Source organism: Hippocampus comes, unplaced genomic scaffold, assembly GCF_001891065.2.
Source record: "Hippocampus comes isolate QL1 unplaced genomic scaffold, H_comes_QL1_v1.1 scaffold443, whole genome shotgun sequence".
In the NCBI taxonomy this organism is placed as follows: domain Eukaryota; kingdom Metazoa; phylum Chordata; class Actinopteri; order Syngnathiformes; family Syngnathidae; genus Hippocampus; species Hippocampus comes.
The window spans coordinates 534,785-552,657 of record NW_017805111.1 but is presented as its reverse complement, the minus strand read 5'-3'; the positions used below and the strand labels follow the sequence as shown (position 1 = coordinate 552,657).

Below are 17,873 nucleotides of genomic sequence, written 5' to 3'. Positions count from 1 at the left end.
TCAGATGTAAGCACACACACACCCACCCACACACACCCACACACACACAAACGTATGTGTACTCTATTTTTATTCCAATAGTGCATAAGTATGAGCACACACTTATTTGACACTTCATATTGTCAGTGTAGAAAGAAAAAAAGGGAAAGAAATTGTGAAATTTATTATCAGCATTCACTTTCACTTACATCAATTTCTTGGATAATGTCTTTTATTTTGCTTGCTGCGTCTTTCATTTTCATCACTTTTACCCTCTCTTCCTCTGCCAAATACTTACGTCGCATCAGAGCTCTTCTTGTCTTAGCTGTTTGACATCTAAAGGTCCCTTTTGTAGCCATTTTAGCAATGCACCGTGGGTGTTTTTAGCATGATAACAAGTAAAGCATTCGAGGAAACGTTCGTTTATTTGAATGTCCGTACGCTAACTGGAGCGCTAATGAGAGAGAAGCGCTCCAGTTAGCTAGCCTTCGAGAGCTAACTATGGCCATCGAGGACTACGAAGCGTCCTGTGGGTGTTTTTAGCATGATAACAAGTAAAGCATTCGAGGAAACGTTCGTCCGTCGAGCCATAAGCAATATACTCTGAGCAGCTAATCGGATGCTACGGATCTAGCTTCAGTATCTACACACATAGACAGTGAGGTCCCTCTTGGCCAATCGGAGGCCAAGACGATGCTCGGTAAGCCAAAGGCAGAAGCAGCTATGAGTATGGCGAGTCCAGGAAACTCGCAGCTGTGACCGAAATAAACATCGTTCACTATGTAAACCAGTGTGGTGGTTGCTGTTGCCTTTTTTCGAACGAAGCAGTAGAGGTCGCTGTTGGATAAGACTTCGTTGTAGTGAATGTCTTCGCGAGGCTGGAGCAGAAAAAATGATTTCGTATAACGCAACAGGGGGGCTTTCGTCGTATGGGGGGCAGGAGAATGGGAATTGTGTTAATGCATGAAGATTTTTTCACATAAGGGGGTATTTTCGCCCATGTAGGTTTCGTTCTAGAGGAGTTTCACTGTACAGCCAAACCACACAGTTGCATGTAATTATGGAGAGTCGTGCTTATGGGAACGCCCCCCCCCAAAAAACAAACAAACAAACAAACAAAAAAAGCAACAACAATTACAATTTCACAAATCACGTTTATTTATGCAAAATGGTGTTGGAACATCGGTTTGTTTCATTGATAAACATTTATCATTTAGGTCAGAATTAAAAATAAAATGTTCAGTGTCCAGTCATGTGACGTAGAGCATGACCGTGAGTCATGAGAGTCCATCTCGCTCATCAGCACTGTTTGTTCTTACAGACACTGGAGGGAGACATTTTACTTGGAACACAGTTTTGAGTCAAGACAAATTTGGACAAACCATATTTTTGGTCCATTTTTATTCTGGCGTTTCTGTCAATAAATATAGATATTAAACACAAGTAACAAACTTTAAATACCAAAGAAATGTAACAATGACCATACCTGATACAGTGATAACAAGTGTAATCAGTCTGTTTGTTCCTACATTGCACTTGGCTCCCAGGTGTGTGTCCTTTTTATCAACAGTGTCACGGCAAGCTTTCCAGCAACGAAAGCACATTTTCTGTCATCACAAACGCTTTGCTCATCACCAGGTGGGCATGTCTTCACAACCCAGCTGTTTGGAGTCTCCTGCTGTACACTCAGTGTTGAAAGAGAGCGAAAAGAGACGCTTGATGCTGTCAATGGGCTGGAAATAATTAGCGAGCCACACTGCAGCAAGACTTTGGCTGGCTGCTGCAGTTACCTTCGAGGGATCTGGCACCTGAACGACAAGACATGACACAGAGTCGTTTCGGTGCTCGGCCATTAGAATTGTTTCTGTTGTTTTGGGCCTTCACCTGTCACAGTCTTTTGTTTTTTGCTTCTCCTTTCGCCTCCGTCCTTTACCTCTTTGCCTTTTCCTACAAGATGCAAAGACAAAATATCGTTTGAAACCTCTCTAAAGTAAAATACATTTTTCTTCAAAAAATGTTTTAACAGTATTTATTATATTACCTTTCAACCTTCCCAACAGGTTTTTTGACTCTGGGGAACAAAAGTCAACATAGTATGAAGGCAAAACATCAAAGAATATATTTTAACACGTTTATTATTAAACACACACACTAGCCACACTTGCATAATGAGATCTAATACAACAACTGAATCCAAAATTCAAGGATTCTTATTATTATTTTTCTAACTTGACCGAGACATTTTCTCAAAGAATATATTTTAACACGTTTATTATTAAACATACACACTAGCCACACTTGCATAATGAGATCTAATATAATAACTGAATCCAAAATTCAAGGATTCTTATTTTTCTAACTTGACCGAGACATTTTATTTTAACAATATTTTCAGAACCATAGTTTGCAGTGGACAACACGGGTGGATTTTTGGTTGTCTTGCTGCGTTCAAATCTCAGCACAGGCAATCCTGTGTGGACTTAACATGTCATCCATTCATCCCACATTTCAAAAACATGCACATTTGGTTCATTGAAGACCGTGTGGAGATGTGAATATGAGTGTGAATGGTTATTTGTCGATATGTGCCCTTTGATTAGCTGGCGACCAGTCCAGGGTGTAGGCAGTCTCTCACCCAAAGTCTGCCGGAAATGGCTCCACCTCACCCCTGACCTTAATGAGAACAAGCTTGATAGGAAGTGGATGGATAATACGCACTGAGATATTTGACAATATGTTTATGATAGCCTGCATTTCACTTGTTTTTATGTTCATATTTTGTATTGGACGTTATTGATCATTTATGCTTTTATTTTCGGTATGGTGACCTTAGGCTACTTGGAAAGTGCCTCCAGATATGTATGATTATTATTATTATAGTAACATTAGTTTTATTATTATTGTTCTGTCTACAGGAAACTGCAATGCATCATCAGAGCTGTTGGTCACCAAATTTCATTCAATAAGAGATAAAATACTGTCTTAAAAACTACTGTCAATATGATGTCATGCAGCTCTACGCCACAGTAAACTATCCATCCATCCATCCATTTACTGATCCGCTTATCCTCTCAAGGGTTGCGGGGCGTGCTGGTGCCTATGCCAGCTGTCTTTGGGCAGTCGGTGGGGGACACCCTGAACTGGGTGTCAGCCAATCACAGGGCACACATAGATGAACAACCATCCGCACTCGCGCTCACACCTCGGGACAATTTTGAGCGTTCAATCAGCCTGTCATGCGTGTTTTTGGAATGTGGGAGGAATCTGAAGTACCCGGAGAAAACCTACACAGGCAACGGGAGAACATGCAAACTCCACACAGGAAGGCCAGAGCCGGAATCAAACCCTGCACCTCTGCACTGTGAGACCGACGAGCGAGCCAGTCGACCACGGCAAACTATAACAACAGTAATTATTGTGCTGTATTTGACACCGCCAATCAAAGCATTTCGGTTGTATTATAAAGGCAGATGTTTAATGCAGCTTTCAAAGGATCACATTAGCGTGTAAGTGTGCCTGATGATGTGGCCAAAGAGTATATATATATTTTTTTGTAATTGAGAGAGGGACAGATACTGTACATATGATCTTGTGTTTTTTTTTTCTTACCTACATTCACATGTCTGATGCTCCACAAAGGTCATTTCAACATATTCCTCTCCAAGCTCTGCTGGCCTTATTTTCAGCAGCTGAAGAAGAAACAAAGGGTGGCAATGAGGAATAAAGATGAAGTCTAACATTCTTTGTCAAGCTGAAGTCTTACCTGCATTGTGATGTTAGTTGTGATGGTGGGGTGGCACTCGAGCTTCTCATCGCCACAGCAGCCCGCACACCTCACCAGAGGCACACAAGCAGGGCTGTAGATGTGCTCCACCTCTGACGGGTACTCCTGCACCACCTCCACCAGCTTCTCGATGGTTCGACATAGGCTCCGAGCCCACACGTCTTGGAACAACAACACGGCGGGTGCTGCTCGCACAATTACAAACAATGAGAAGATTAAAAGATGGAAGTCCGCTTCTGTTAATATGATAACATTTACAGTGGAACTATCATGTGCTATTCTTAAATTACTGTATGTCTACCCTTGCCATCTCAGTCTCACAATGATGTTGCCACAAAGTATATGTGCAAAGTTATTCGGTGGCGCGAGTCCTTTATTTTTTCTGAGGAAATATGGTATGCAATTATGTATCATACAACATTAGAGGATCCCTGGTTGAATGCGTTGTGGCCATCTAGAACCAGTTATCAGGTTATACTGCATTTTAACATCCATCTCAAGGTTGACTGCAATATACTTATCTTTTTAGGTTTACTATAATTACAGTTAATGACATGTCAAGTATCCAGAAATTTACATAATGTACAGTAAGCGGTCCCATGGGGTATAAGTGTGTAAAAGTGTCCCAGTTGCAAAGTCACAGGGAGAGGAACGGGGTCAACTACAGTTAACCAAACAGGGGAGGGAGCGAAAATAAACATGGGAAATATGGCGATGAACAGAGCCCCCGCTGGAGCCGTGCTGCCCCGCAGGCACCTCTGGGACTGCCTTGACCTCCGAGGTTACAGAACCGAGCCTGACACTGCAACAGCTGTTTATAAAAGCAGACGTGGGGGAGGGGAAGGCTGGGGAAGCATCCAGAGATGATGGCGGCATGAACTTTACACTGTAACCCAAATGATCAAGCTAATGCTGTTTTTCTTCATTTTCCTAAATAAAATTGCAACGGACAGTGAATAATTTCCTTCGATGAATCGACAATTAACTTTGGTTTGAAATTTTATTCCATGGACTGTCTGCCTGCATCACATTTAAGGGTCCAAAAATTGCTATTGGCAGTTATATTGCCATTCCCCCTCAAATGGTAGATCTTTGCTTTTAGGATGCCACCATGGGTACTCAACAGGGTTAAGGTCAGGGCATGATGTTGGCCACAGACTTTCTTCAAATGTCACAGATTTTGTCGAGGTTATTATGTCCCTCTCAGGCACCACTACGGGGCTGACCATTTCGCTCCAACCCCAAAGCTACATTTAATTTTCGAAATCAATATAAACCCACTTGAGGGCAACCATGTCCCAGTAATGTTTAACTGGCTTCGGCATCATAAGCATTAACCACGGGGAGCAGGTATCATACAAGGACAACCAAGATGATCTCGCATCGAGGAAGGCCTCTAGGCAACACTTTTAAAATAATTTAAAATGATTTCCTTAACATAAAAGAAAGGAAATAGGGTATCAGAGGTTCGTTTTATTTGTCCAACTCTAATGCCTGGGCCACTGGATGTCTTTTTTTTTTTTTTAATACATAATTGCCAGCATGCACAGTTAGTACATGAAACTAAAGTTCGATTAACAATATATTCTTCCCGTATACCAACTATTAAATTGACTAACTTTTGATAACATGGGAAAATATTTCACTTAGTGTGTATTTAAAGCAACCCAAAATACTCACCGCGCATTGTGCTGTTTAGGCTCGTTGTGGGTAGACTCTGAGGAAGAGAATGAATATTGATATAAAATACATTTCAAAAGACTGTTTAACACTCAGTTCAAGTATATTAATGTGAAATAACTTGGCAAATTTCTGTCCGATGAAAAAAACAACAACAATATTGTACGATCAGGTTCCTCCTTTTTCTTTTTTTTTTTTTTTTTTTTTTTTAACTTGACATTCATGGTCCACCCCATGTATGTTCCCAGCATCAGATGATAAACAAATTTGCTTTTGAAAACACAGATGCACTGGCTGACACCATCTGGGGAAGAGAAATCCCCTCTGGATAAAATCGACTCTCATGCAGGGTTTCTGGACTTGCTCACCTGCTTTCGCTTTTCTTTTTTTTCCGTGCTTTACTGTAAAGGCACACTAACACAATTACTACTGAGCAAGTTATATAACAATGACCAGACAGACCATGAATTTCCGCGATGCTGCTGCTTTTGACATGTCCAAAATGCATCCTCTTCCTGTTATGAAGCAAAATTAGTGCGAGGATAGCATCTGCCAGCACAACACATTTTCCTCAGACAATGCGATTAAAGAGGAATGTCCTGCTGCCATAACACTGTCCTTCACAGGAAAGGACTTGACAGCCCCCCCCAAGTCCCCCCATTAAAGTGAAGACAGTGTCTTGTATTTGTGATGAGGAACAGGCAAATCAGTTTATCGACAACTCATCTGTGACAGACATTATGTTAGAGGTCTACAAGAATTTCCAGGCAACCACTTAGTCTCAGGCCTCCCTGTTGTGAAGGAGCAGCTAAAGTATCTCTGCTTGATCATGCAGCTTAAAATGAACAGTCGTCATTGGGACTGACTGAGAGTTCCACAGTCACAGTTCAGCTTCAGTTAACGTCCTCTGGCACTCTCCGGTGCCAGGCTGAGAACAGAAATCCTTTTCCAGAGTTCATTAGCATATGATCTGCTCGCTCTTATCTGACAGTTTTCATGAGATTTGGGCGAGACTGTTTCACATCACAAGGACTTTTTGGCTCCGCTCCACAGCGGCTGTTCCGAATGAGGTGCGGTGGGGAGAATTTTCCGAGCTTGGTCATGGGTTGGGGCTTGACATGACGAGGAAGCTTCTTTGGCACCTATTGCAGCTGCCCACAAAAAGAAAGTTGCATGAGGAGCGTCACGTCGACATTTCTGTCCTCCTTACAGCATTTACTGTATTTGACTAACTGTGAGTGGGAGAAGTTCATGAGTAAAAAAACAGGTTTGAGCACTTGCTGATTTCCTTGGTTGCTTGCGTCGCTCCACTATGAGCCTTCTTAAGGAGTGTCTTAGGGAGGTTCCAATGCTCATCACGGCTATCTTCCACTATCGGGCCAACATTTTTAACTTTCTGACCTGAAAAATGAATGATCTGTCTTTAAAGGCTTCCACTTGAACTTGAAAAAAAAAAATCATTTTGTATCACCGCTTTCTTCATTATGCAAAACATCTGGGTGATCTTTGCAAAACCAGACAATAGAGCTGAACAATTATTCAAATGGACATTGCTTTGTAGTTTTCAAATCGCAAAGGATACAATTTTAAAAAAATATACCTGCATCATATCAGTCAGTCTCTAAACTCTATTTTTATACTGTTATACCGTATATTTGCTTTCTGTATTTATACCAGGTCTAAATAAGCGCAGCCCACGTGGTAGCATATCATTGTTTCAGGAAACATGAAAAGTTGCTGTGCTGAAGCCACCGATTTGTTGGCATGTTGCAATCTGATTTATGACTTATTGATCGCTTGTGCTTGCACACAGGAAAATACAAGTTGGATCATATGAAATAAATACAGATACTAACATTAGCTTAATCTGTGGCTGTGTAGTCTCTACTTTGCTGCAGCAGCTCGCTAAACAGCCTCACGCTGTTAAATGAATATAGGAGACTCTTGTTCTCCTTGCCGTTGTCGTTGTGAGCATGACACATTCTAACTGATGTCGTCAGTGTGGTTGTTGTGGTTTCAGCAGCGTTTCACAATACGATTCTGACGTGGAAACCTGACCACTAAAAACCACAATGGGTAAAACTGAGTCAGGCTTCATGAAACAGTACTGTGTAACAGAAATTAGTGCGCAAATGATGTTGGAGAAGCCGTTTACATGCGCGACTGCGCGTGTCCTCCTTTTATTTCTTTACTTGGCTTATAAATGGCCAACTCCTTTGTCTGTGAACACCTTTAAATGTTGTACTCTTACTTGAAACACACCAAATTATCTGGCACATAAAATGCACAACATAAATAAATCTGCCTTGCCTCCTATTTTAACAGGCAATCGTTTACATGCAAAGGATAGGACAGTTTCGGGAACCTCCATTTTGACTGCAAAGCCATAGTTTGGTTTCGTCGATTTTAATACAAGAATTTTTTTTTTTTCCAGCATTTGAACAGTTTCGCGTTTCTTCTTAAGGCTACTGTTGTTTTGTCTGGATGATATCAAAACCCGGATGGCATTAAACTTCTTGATGTTCAATGAAAAAGACAGAATTTATGGCATTTTGGTCCCAGTTGCTCTTGTACACTTCACCCGGTTGTCTTGGGCCCACTGGCAAGTTTGGGTTTTAAATCGGACAGCGATTTGAAATTGTTCCATCAAATTGGTGCTATTGTTCAATCCATCTTTTTTTTTTTTTTTTTTAAATCGTAGGCTAAAATAAAGTTCCTCCTTTCACAAAAGCACTTCATTACATCTCGGCAAGAATACAGTACAGTAGTGCACTTTACGTGTCAGCCAGTCCTCCCTCAATTGTCTCCAGTAGGTCCAAAATGCTGCAGCTCTCCTCCTAATTTAAACTCGTAAGAGGGAACACGTAACTCCAATCCAATTCGAGCCTCCTTTCACTGTCAGTCTCAGTCTGTCAAATTCGTTTTAAAATAGATACTGCTCAAAAAAACAAAAAACGCTTTGAGTTTGGTTTTCTTGACTCAGCATAAGACTCTGCATTGTTTTGGTTTATATTGTGTTTAGGGTTTTTATGTTATTCCTAACTGTCTTTGTATGTCAGATTTTTTCTTAATGTACACTGTGGCTGTTTTTCCAAGTGCTCCAAAAATAAAGTAGAAATAAGTTGAGTCATGTCATAGGTTTGGGGCTTTTCAGCTGTTACATAAAGATCAGTTTCTGCTCATTTGGGTAACCCCAAATGAAATTATGTTCATTTTCTGTGATTGAAAAAGGATATTAGATTTGAAAAAATTGGTATGCAAAAATTCTCAACATGTTACCAAAACAGTTTACTATAATTCTAAGTCAGATAATTAAAGGAATCTATCTTTTCAAAAAGCATTTGATGAAATCACTCTAAAAAGGGAGCAATCACTGGGTAATAAATTGAGACTTCAACAATAAATCTGTCATAGACAAATGACATTTTATGTCAAAGTGAAATAATCACAGCTGTGATCTCTCAGAACACTTCTGGACCATCTGACTCCATTTTCCTTCCCACATGTGGTCTCAGACTTTGTGTTTGTCAGCTCCAATGTAGCAGACGCACGAGTTTGCAGAGAAGGTCCATCACAAATAACAAGAGCAGACATACCCATCAAGTTACAGCACGAGAAGCCAAAGAAGGCTTGGAGTTAAGGGCCTACACTATTTCTTGGTCTCAGATGAGAAACTGAGGCAATCTTGCATCACTGGGACTGTGCTCTGTCCATCGCAGTAACGTCAGTGCAACCCTAGACGACTCTTGGCCAAGTACAGCGGCTCATTACTCTCCAGTCCCACATTGTTGAACTAAAACAACTTTCTTCTCTATTTTCTAGATTGTGGCCAGCTGGACAGTCATGAAAGATTCTACAAGCTTGAGAAATCAAAAACGAATTGAACAATAAGTCCGGCTCAATGGAATTCATTATTAGGATAGCGACAAGAAGTCGTCAAATTGGCACCTACTTAGAGTGGGATGACTTCGCCAAGAATGATGATGATGCATCAGGGAACACCTTCATTCATCAAACATTTCTCAAGCTTGTGAAGATATAAAGCAAGTAAAGTGGTACTGTCTTCCGGGTGGCCAACTAAACACATTTCTACTACAAATAAAACAATTGAGCAAATAAAATTAATTTGCAAGTAAATATGAATTAAACAATTTCTGCGAAACAATTTTGACACAAAATGACAAGAATATTTCAATCAAACCAACACGACTAACATTGTGATTCTTTGGACTGAGCTCTTTTAAAACCCCAAAGGCCAGGGAGCGCACTGGGTTACTTTCAGACCGTCTTGAGTCTTTAACTCATCAGACCACACAGGAGGAGAAGCACTAAACCAGAACAAGTGAACACAAACAGAGCAGCAGTTAGATGAGTGAGAAACAGAGCTCTGCGCCCCTCCTCACTCATCCCATCCCTCACCCCGCGCGAAGCAGATGCCACATGATCGACACCATGACCATAACATTAAATCTAAAGGCTCTCGCAGGGGCGGCGGGCGATCGACTGTATATCCACTCGCCGCAAACTGGAAAAGGACAGCGGTTTCTGTTGTGTGTACACAAAGTGGGGGCACCCACAGCGACAGCAGCACCATTACAAGTCTGACAGTGACCAGTGGGATCTCTCGGGTGGTCGTGTCACGCTTTGTGGTTACACTGCAGCGCAGCTAACTTGAGCAGAGCATACGCTCAATGTGCCAAAACAATGCCTCAAGTGATTTAGGGCAAAGGAAGCTTTCATATGCACATTGAGTCAACATTCGACTTCAAACTAGAAATAATGAATCAACGGCAAATAGAGGTGAATCCACAAGTCGTGAATTGTGAATATGTCAGGGAACATTGTACACTCCATTTCATTTACCCAATAAGTTCCATGAGGGTAATGAATACCGCACAAGCAGTATTTTTTGCTAGCTGTTAGCTGTTCACCACCCACCCAAAATGAGAATCAGTATGTTACAGCTCATTTTGACACTACTCTAAAAACACAAATACTGCAAGACAGTTATTTTGTCAACCAATAAAGACATGGTTAAAAAGCTAAACACGTCAGGCCACTGATTACATATGGGAACACTACATATTGTCCATTATAACTTCATATCTTCAAATAAATGTGAGGAATTTGCAACACTGATTCAAGAACAATAATTTTCCTTGAGTTGCTTTAAAGGTCATCAGAGATAGTGGAATAGGGATACACAAAGAGAGGTAAAGTCCATATACTTTAAATAGTTAAAAAACACAGTTTTCTCAAGACAAGTCAATTAATTCATCTACAGATGTTCGACAGAGACCAAAGCACAACACACTGTCCGATTGACACACACACACACACACACACACACACACACACACACACACACACACGACAGGTCTCGAGATAACACTGAGCGGTGGTAATTGTGGTCTCCATTACAGTAAACGCTGCTCTCCCAGTGTAAACCATAGCAAATTGCATCCAGATGGGAGATTACACACACACACACACACACACACACACACACACACACACACACACACACACACACACACACACACACACACACACACACACACACGACAGGTCTCGAGATAACACTGAGCGGTGGTAATTGTGGTCTCCATTACAGTAAACGCTGCTCTCCCAGTGTAAACCATAGCAAATTGCATCCAGATGGGAGATTAAAGACTGCTGAGTAGACGGCTGCCCCAAGCGCCACCGCTCCATCTTCTCTGCCGGAGGAAGTAGAAATCCATATTTCCTGATTGCGACCGTCCCTAGGGCCGGGACATTACAACTGGAGAGAAATACCACAACATTGACACTCCTTTCGACTTGTAGGTCAGGCTGTAAACATCTCGGCCGGACGTATGCAAGAAGAAAACGAGATGGTAGCAGAGATGTAACGTTTATGCAGATGTTTAGAAAGCTGCTGATGCCCAAGGACTGCACTGCAAAGTGTGCAAATGTGATGTCATACACTTGACCAAGTATAAACAAGATGGAGGAAAAACAAAATCTTTGCAAATGCAGTCATGCGTGCAATGTTGACAGTCCAACTCAAGCATTGTTCTGTGGAAAGGAAGCACCTGTGCTTTGGGAGCTTGCGATTTCAATTAGTTTCAAAATCAAATGTGGATTTACACGTATATTAATTATATCAGCTGTGTCTTTTGATTTGTTTTGACAGTCAGTGGGATTTTTTTAGATGAGTAATAATGGTTAAATATTGAACGCAATGTCACGCTCTCTCTTCATGCTATTTAAAATGTGCAAAGAACACAAATTATTCAAATGTCACAATCAAACTACTTAACAATTGATGGTGATGATGTTTTCTTGGCCTTTTGTTGCTAGGCAGAGTTCACAGGGCTCACAGGCCATTGGCAATATCGGACATTGCAGTCATGTCTTGCAATTGAATCTGCCGTTCTTTTTTGAATATCAATCACGTTCTGCGAAGGAAGAACAGCATCTTTTGGATCCGGTGGACATTGCTACCCACATTGAACACAAACATTATGTTTTTCAATAACTGATGGCACATTAGTAGGTATGTGACAACTGACTCATTGCCGCCATTTTTTTATGAGGACATTTTTGTGTGATCATGTTGCACAGGTCTGATTTGTACTCCCTAAAGAAAATTATACACTATGGTAAGAATTTTGTCGCCTAACCCTGAATGGGGATAGACGCAGGGGAGCCGTCCACCGGGATAAACTAGACGGCCAGCAGTGGTGTGGGAATCTCTGGTAGCCAAAGAAACAACAGCCAGACTTAGGCCGCACTGCAGAAATGGCTTTTATGGCACAAGTAGTCGTCCCCCTACGCTTATCTCGACTTCAAATGCTTCTCTTTGCTCTTACTTGTCCCGAAACAGTCACACACTTAGTCACAGGCCATTCCATTGTAACAATGGAAAAAGTTACTGACATTCATTGTCTGCTTTCTGAAGCCTTTAAAATGTCATAACTTTCTTAATTCTTACCATATTGACAACATCCAAACACTGTTAAATTCCTTTATCCAGCTATTGTTCGTGACATTGGTCTTGCTAGAAAAAAAAAAAAAGAAAAAGATTTTCATTTTGTTGTATCGTCCCTACATACAGTTATTGTACAGTAATCTGTCTCTCAACAATTGTATGATGACAATGAGTATTAAAAAAAAGGGGGAAAAAATCAAAGGATCACAGCAACTGTGACTTGTGTGAGTTATGAAAAAAAGAAGACGTTTGAGTGAAAAAATAACAAGCACTCTCTCAGTTTGAGCCTTGCAAGACGTTGAACCGTTTTATATTTGCTGTCAATCATCGTAGTTGGCGGCCCTTTTAATCTGTTACATTCTGAAGGCCCTGGATTTTGTCACTTGTGTTTTGACTGCAAGCATGCCATGAGCTGATTATCAGGATTAGTGGTGAGGTGCTGATTCTACTCCCACTCTCTCCCAGGCCAGTTACAGCCTCACTATTTCTTAAGAGGTGAGTTTGAATCAGTCGTTCAATGTACTATACATTTCTCCATTGAGCCCCTTTGAAGACCACTCACTTTCGGTGCAAGCCAGCTCTGACACATTGTGACTACCTCTCACTCCCACCCCCATGACAAAAAGTGCCTACAGGAAAAGCATGACTTCAACCCAATTGTGATTGTTTTGCATGTCTTTCATGTTTTGAAAGACATGCAAAACGTGAGAAGAAAACTGGCCCTCAATTGATTTTCCTTGCACATGTGTTAGTGATGTAGACAATTCTGCTCGTGATGATAGCAGCAAGGGTGCAGCCGCAGGTGCAGCAAAAGAAAAACTCGTGTCAGATTGCAAATGCTCCAACACTTCTTCGTGCAAGGAAACTATAGTAAAGAAAACGTTGGCACTCGCCCTCATTTACTGTCGAAATACTGTAGATGGCTGCAACACAAGTCACTATGAGTGGGAGATTCCTCTGATCTCTTCCAGCCATGTTAAATGGTAATGATATAAATAAAAACAATGTGATACACGCTACAAAGAAATAATTATGGATAATTCATCTACACATTTGGAAAGTAAAAAAATATAAACTATAGTATTGTTAGTGTCACATTTATCATACATGCAGTAATTCTGTGGTTAAAATTCTACATTTCCAAATAGCATTGCCTGATGAAAGAATACGTCGGACTCTGCGGAAATTAAATCTTATAAAAAGGCCATTTTGATTCGTTTGTATTCATAAACTGTTGCAGAATTCGAGCCGGTTACTTTATGTTCTGCTAGCAGCCTTACTTACTGACACGCATAAACTTTAATGTTCAATCAAGGGGGCATAACTCAACAGCTGTTTTTCCTTTACGAATGTCATCGTCGGAATATGTGAAAGCCTCGACATTTTGCTTCGCAACCACTTAGCAAGCGGAACGAAGTAGAACGCGTTGGTTTTTACCTGTGCAGGTGCGAACAAGAGATAAAGAGCCACCGCAGCCTCGACCACCAAGCCCAGTTTCATGTTCGGGTCCTAACGATGATGGATCCACGTCAAAAGCAAGGGGGAGTCAATCCAAAGCAAACAAAGTTCTGGGACGCTGAACGGGAAAAGTTCTGACTCATCCAAGTGAAATTCGGCACCGTTACTCAGATGCTACGCGCAAATTGAATAAAGGTCCTAAAAAGGGAAGTGCAGTGTTTCAAGAGTAGATCCGCGCAGTGATTCGTTTTGACAAATCATAATCAATGACGATAGTATGATAATTAATGAATTGTCCGAAGATTAGTCAAAACGCCTTGAAGTTGCAGTCCTGCCACAGAACGAAACGCATGGCTTTAATTGGTCCTCACTACCTTTTTCACGACTGACCATTTCTGTCCACTCCCCTTTCCTTGACCACCACCTCCTCCTCCTCCTCCTCCTCCTCCTTCTCGCCCTCCTCCTCCACTTCTGCTGTCTTTTAAAGCCCCAACCAAGCCACCACATGATGAGCTATGGAAACATATCCGATGCTGCGGTTGAGGATTCTTTATTCCTGATTTCTAGACTACACAGCAGGTGATTTACGCCGGCCGGCTGACTACGTTGAGTGCCTGTTTAAGAGCCACTCCAGGGGGGGTGCAGGTAAACATTTAGAGAGCCTCGCCAGTGACCCGTGGCTCCGGGATGCACAGTGATTTTGGGCTGCAGAGACAGAAAAAAAGGGGAGATTCCATTACTGTTGACACATCGAGTTAATCTTCTCTGTTTGCACAAACCTTGGAACGAAAAGGATTCCTTGTGGACTTCCAGGCATTCCTTCAACGGGGCCGAATAGCTCCAGCGTCTTGTGTTATTGTACAGATCACACTCTCTAAACATCTCACATATTCAAAGCGGCCACAGGAGCTGCAAGTAAAACAATGGGCAAACGAGGAAAGACCATTTTCTCTAATTACGTTGCAAAGTTTGCCTCTTCCTCAGCTGTTCCTCCGCAAGGCCGCGATGGAGGCACTTCATAAGTCAGAGTGGAATTGGACTCAGATTTTTTTTTTTTTTTTGAACTCAACCCAATTATCCACTGTATGGCTGCTCACTTTGACTTGTGCAGTACATTGAAAAATTGTGCAGAAAAAGAGCTCTTCCTCCGTCTGCTGCCTCTTCCCTTCAGGCTGCGTTAGCTCAGAGGACAGAGACTCCTACTTGGTGATCTATCTGTGTTTTCAAAGGTGCACTTACTGATAGGATCTAGAAAGACCACTCGCGCTGTTTGCACTATAAATATCGAGTGACATCAAGCCAAACTGGCCAGAGTGATGGCATATACAAGTCACTGTGCTGGCCGCTGATGACAAAAGCTCACGACTACCCTCTTCCAGTTTGTCGTAACCACGTGCTTGGAAACAAAGAGGTGCTTGGATGAAGTCTTGGGAAAGGTTTGCAGGATTCCACAAACTTGTGCAATTTTCATGAGACGGTATTGGCTCATTAAATGCCAGCCAGCCATTTGAGGCAAAGCCGAGCCCCAGAGTGTGGCAGCCAATTCAGACGATTTTGACCGATCTTCGAAAGCCCATGGGCCTTGTGTTCTATAGCGATATAAACATGGAAGATTAGACTCTCTTCTTTCATGAAAAGCTTTTTTCTACCATTTGTCATTCTTTTCCAATCTGCAATACTGTACAACATAGGCACGTTTGAAACAAAATCAACATAAAAAAAACAAAATCAGCAAAAGCAGTTTCAGTGGAAAACACAAGTATCAAGCGATTTGCAATTTTAACATTTGCCAAAAATGTATGAACATTGTGTTATAGACATGCACCAGTATTTTTTTGGGGTGTGGTAGGATGGAAACACACAGCGGTATGCATACCATATTATAAACACTCGAAGATATAGTGAGGGGTTGTTTTTGTACAAAACGAGTGATAAACGTCCAAAATATTTTGAGTTCATTCACTGAGATGGGGGGGGGATAGTCTTTGGTTCCCAGTTAGCATAGCGCCAGCCACAATCATCCAGGCAACTGCTCCCTGCGTGACCTGTACTATATAGAAATAAAATAATCACCATAAAAATATATTTACTTGCTGCAAAGTGAAAACATGACAAAAATATTTACACAAACGAACATCATTAATGATGTCCATTCATCATTTTTGGAAAGCCTTTGCTGTGCTGCACTGTGGGGCCCTCAAGGGAAAGGAGGAGAGCCCCTTTGAAACATCCCGTTAACTAACTTTGAAGGCTTGAAGAGAGATTTGGGGAACACTGTCAGCTAATACATGTTTCCATTAGTCTAGATCATTGGCTGATTAAAATTATTTCATTGAGTAAGGGCCAGTGATTCAAAATTTCAAAGTGACCATACTTCCAGTATGTTTGAGCACCTGGACACCCAAACAGGACATGACAATATTCCGGACTTCCGTCTTTCCTGTCATTGATAAGCTGTGAAAAATCAAGCGGTGTTTTGAACAGGTGGTAAATAGGAAGTGATTCAAACATGAATACAAAGCTGCTTACTGTTGCCTAAGGTGATTAGCACATGCTTGTTCATAAAAAAACCCGTTCGATCCCGGTTGAGCTTCCACGCTGCATTACTGTATTTTTGTCCCAGACATTTGGTTTTGTTCCGGGCTTGACAGGTGTCATCCTGTTTTCACGGCATGCCTGTTCCACACGTGAGCATTGTTTTATTCTTGTGGGAAAGCTTGCAGACAACATGTGAGCAAGGAAGGTATTTTGGTCAGGAGCTATAATGAGTCACTCAATGAGAAGGAATCTCCGGATACTGAGTGTGATGCAGCTGTGCAGCATGTCATTGAAGAGATCCGTAACCTTTGGGTACATGAGTATTTTTTTCCCCATTGGAGAAGGGAATCATAGTTGGTGTTTGGAATATAATTTACGGACCGCACTCATGGTCCAGTGGTTGAGAGCTTCCAGATAGGACACCAGCCTTGTGAAAACAGTAACTTCATGTCTTTATAAAGTTTCACTTACAGTAAAGACGGTCACCGTTTAAACCAGCCAGCAATAACAATGAAGAAAAAAAAAAAACTTAACATGCAAAGAGGAGTTAAAACAAAGAACAAACCATTTTTTAGGAATGAAGGAAAAATTAACAATGTACTGTAAGTCATGTGAGTCCAGGGGCCACATTATGCCGACACTGAACACACAAGCGCATCTCCTTATTTTCTCCCGAAAATGGTATTGATGTTATTTTGAATCACTCCATTCAAAAAGCCATTTTCAAAAGTTTCTTCCAAAATTGAGCTGTTCTATCCATTTGACTTAAAAACACACACATTTCCACGTCAACTTGCAATCAAGTGTAATACCTAAAAGCTTTGCTTCAGTGGACAGTTCAAGTCTGTTCATCTGCAGAGTGCCCGAATTGGGCTTCTGCTTTTTCACGAAAGCATAGGACACAAGTAGATCAACTAGATTCCTTTTTTTATTTACTGCTTAGACTATACAGTATATTAACAATGAACAGACATGCCCAGATTACATCACGTTAGCCCGAAATCTTTTCTCAGAATACCAGCCCAGAAAATAACTGTGCCCTGTCAGCTAATATAACACCTGGACCACAGCAGGAGAAAGGCTCTCAGAGGAAATTGTTGAGTGTTTGTTTGAGATAACATTTCATCACGTCCACAAACTTGCGGTCACTCATGTCAGTCTGTAAAAACAGTGCAGAGAGTGAGTTATCGCCGGCTGTGTCAGTATCGGTGGTGAAAAGGGTGTGCTTTTTCTGCATGAGGAGAAAACGGTTGGGCCTGTGTCGTGGACGCCCCGCAGTCGGCGAGTGGGTTGTAACTCACGCCTTGGGCCATGTTCTCCAAACTTCCATTAAGAGGTCCCACATGTGGAGCACATTGGCGAGTTCACGGGTTGATGCTATAAGTGGTGGTTTGGCCAGAGCTATTAAACAGACAAATGAGATCTTCTTAACATCTCCAGTCTCTTTCAAATTATGTTTAA

General features: G+C 41.5%; 1 protein-coding gene across 2 annotated transcripts; it reads right to left on the bottom strand.

Moving 5' to 3' along the window:
- Positions 1-1,113: 1,113 nt before the first annotated feature.
- pgfb (placental growth factor b) lies at positions 1,114-14,284 on the bottom strand. Of its 2 annotated transcripts, none has more exons than XM_019865482.1 (7): positions 13,854-14,284; positions 5,444-5,480; positions 3,743-3,948; positions 3,589-3,668; positions 2,021-2,050; positions 1,864-1,926; positions 1,114-1,787 (listed from the first exon to the last, which is right to left on the bottom strand). In XM_019865482.1, exons 1-7 carry the CDS (start codon positions 13,914-13,916, stop codon positions 1,766-1,768), a joined length of 501 nt encoding a protein of 166 aa, XP_019721041.1. In that variant the 5' UTR covers positions 13,917-14,284; the 3' UTR covers positions 1,114-1,765. The 2 variants fall into 2 exon arrangements, with proteins under 2 accessions (XP_019721041.1, XP_019721042.1); XM_019865483.1 differs by lacking the exon at positions 13,854-14,284 and adding an exon at positions 5,735-8,117.
- Between the last annotated feature and the right edge of the window lie 3,589 nt (positions 14,285-17,873).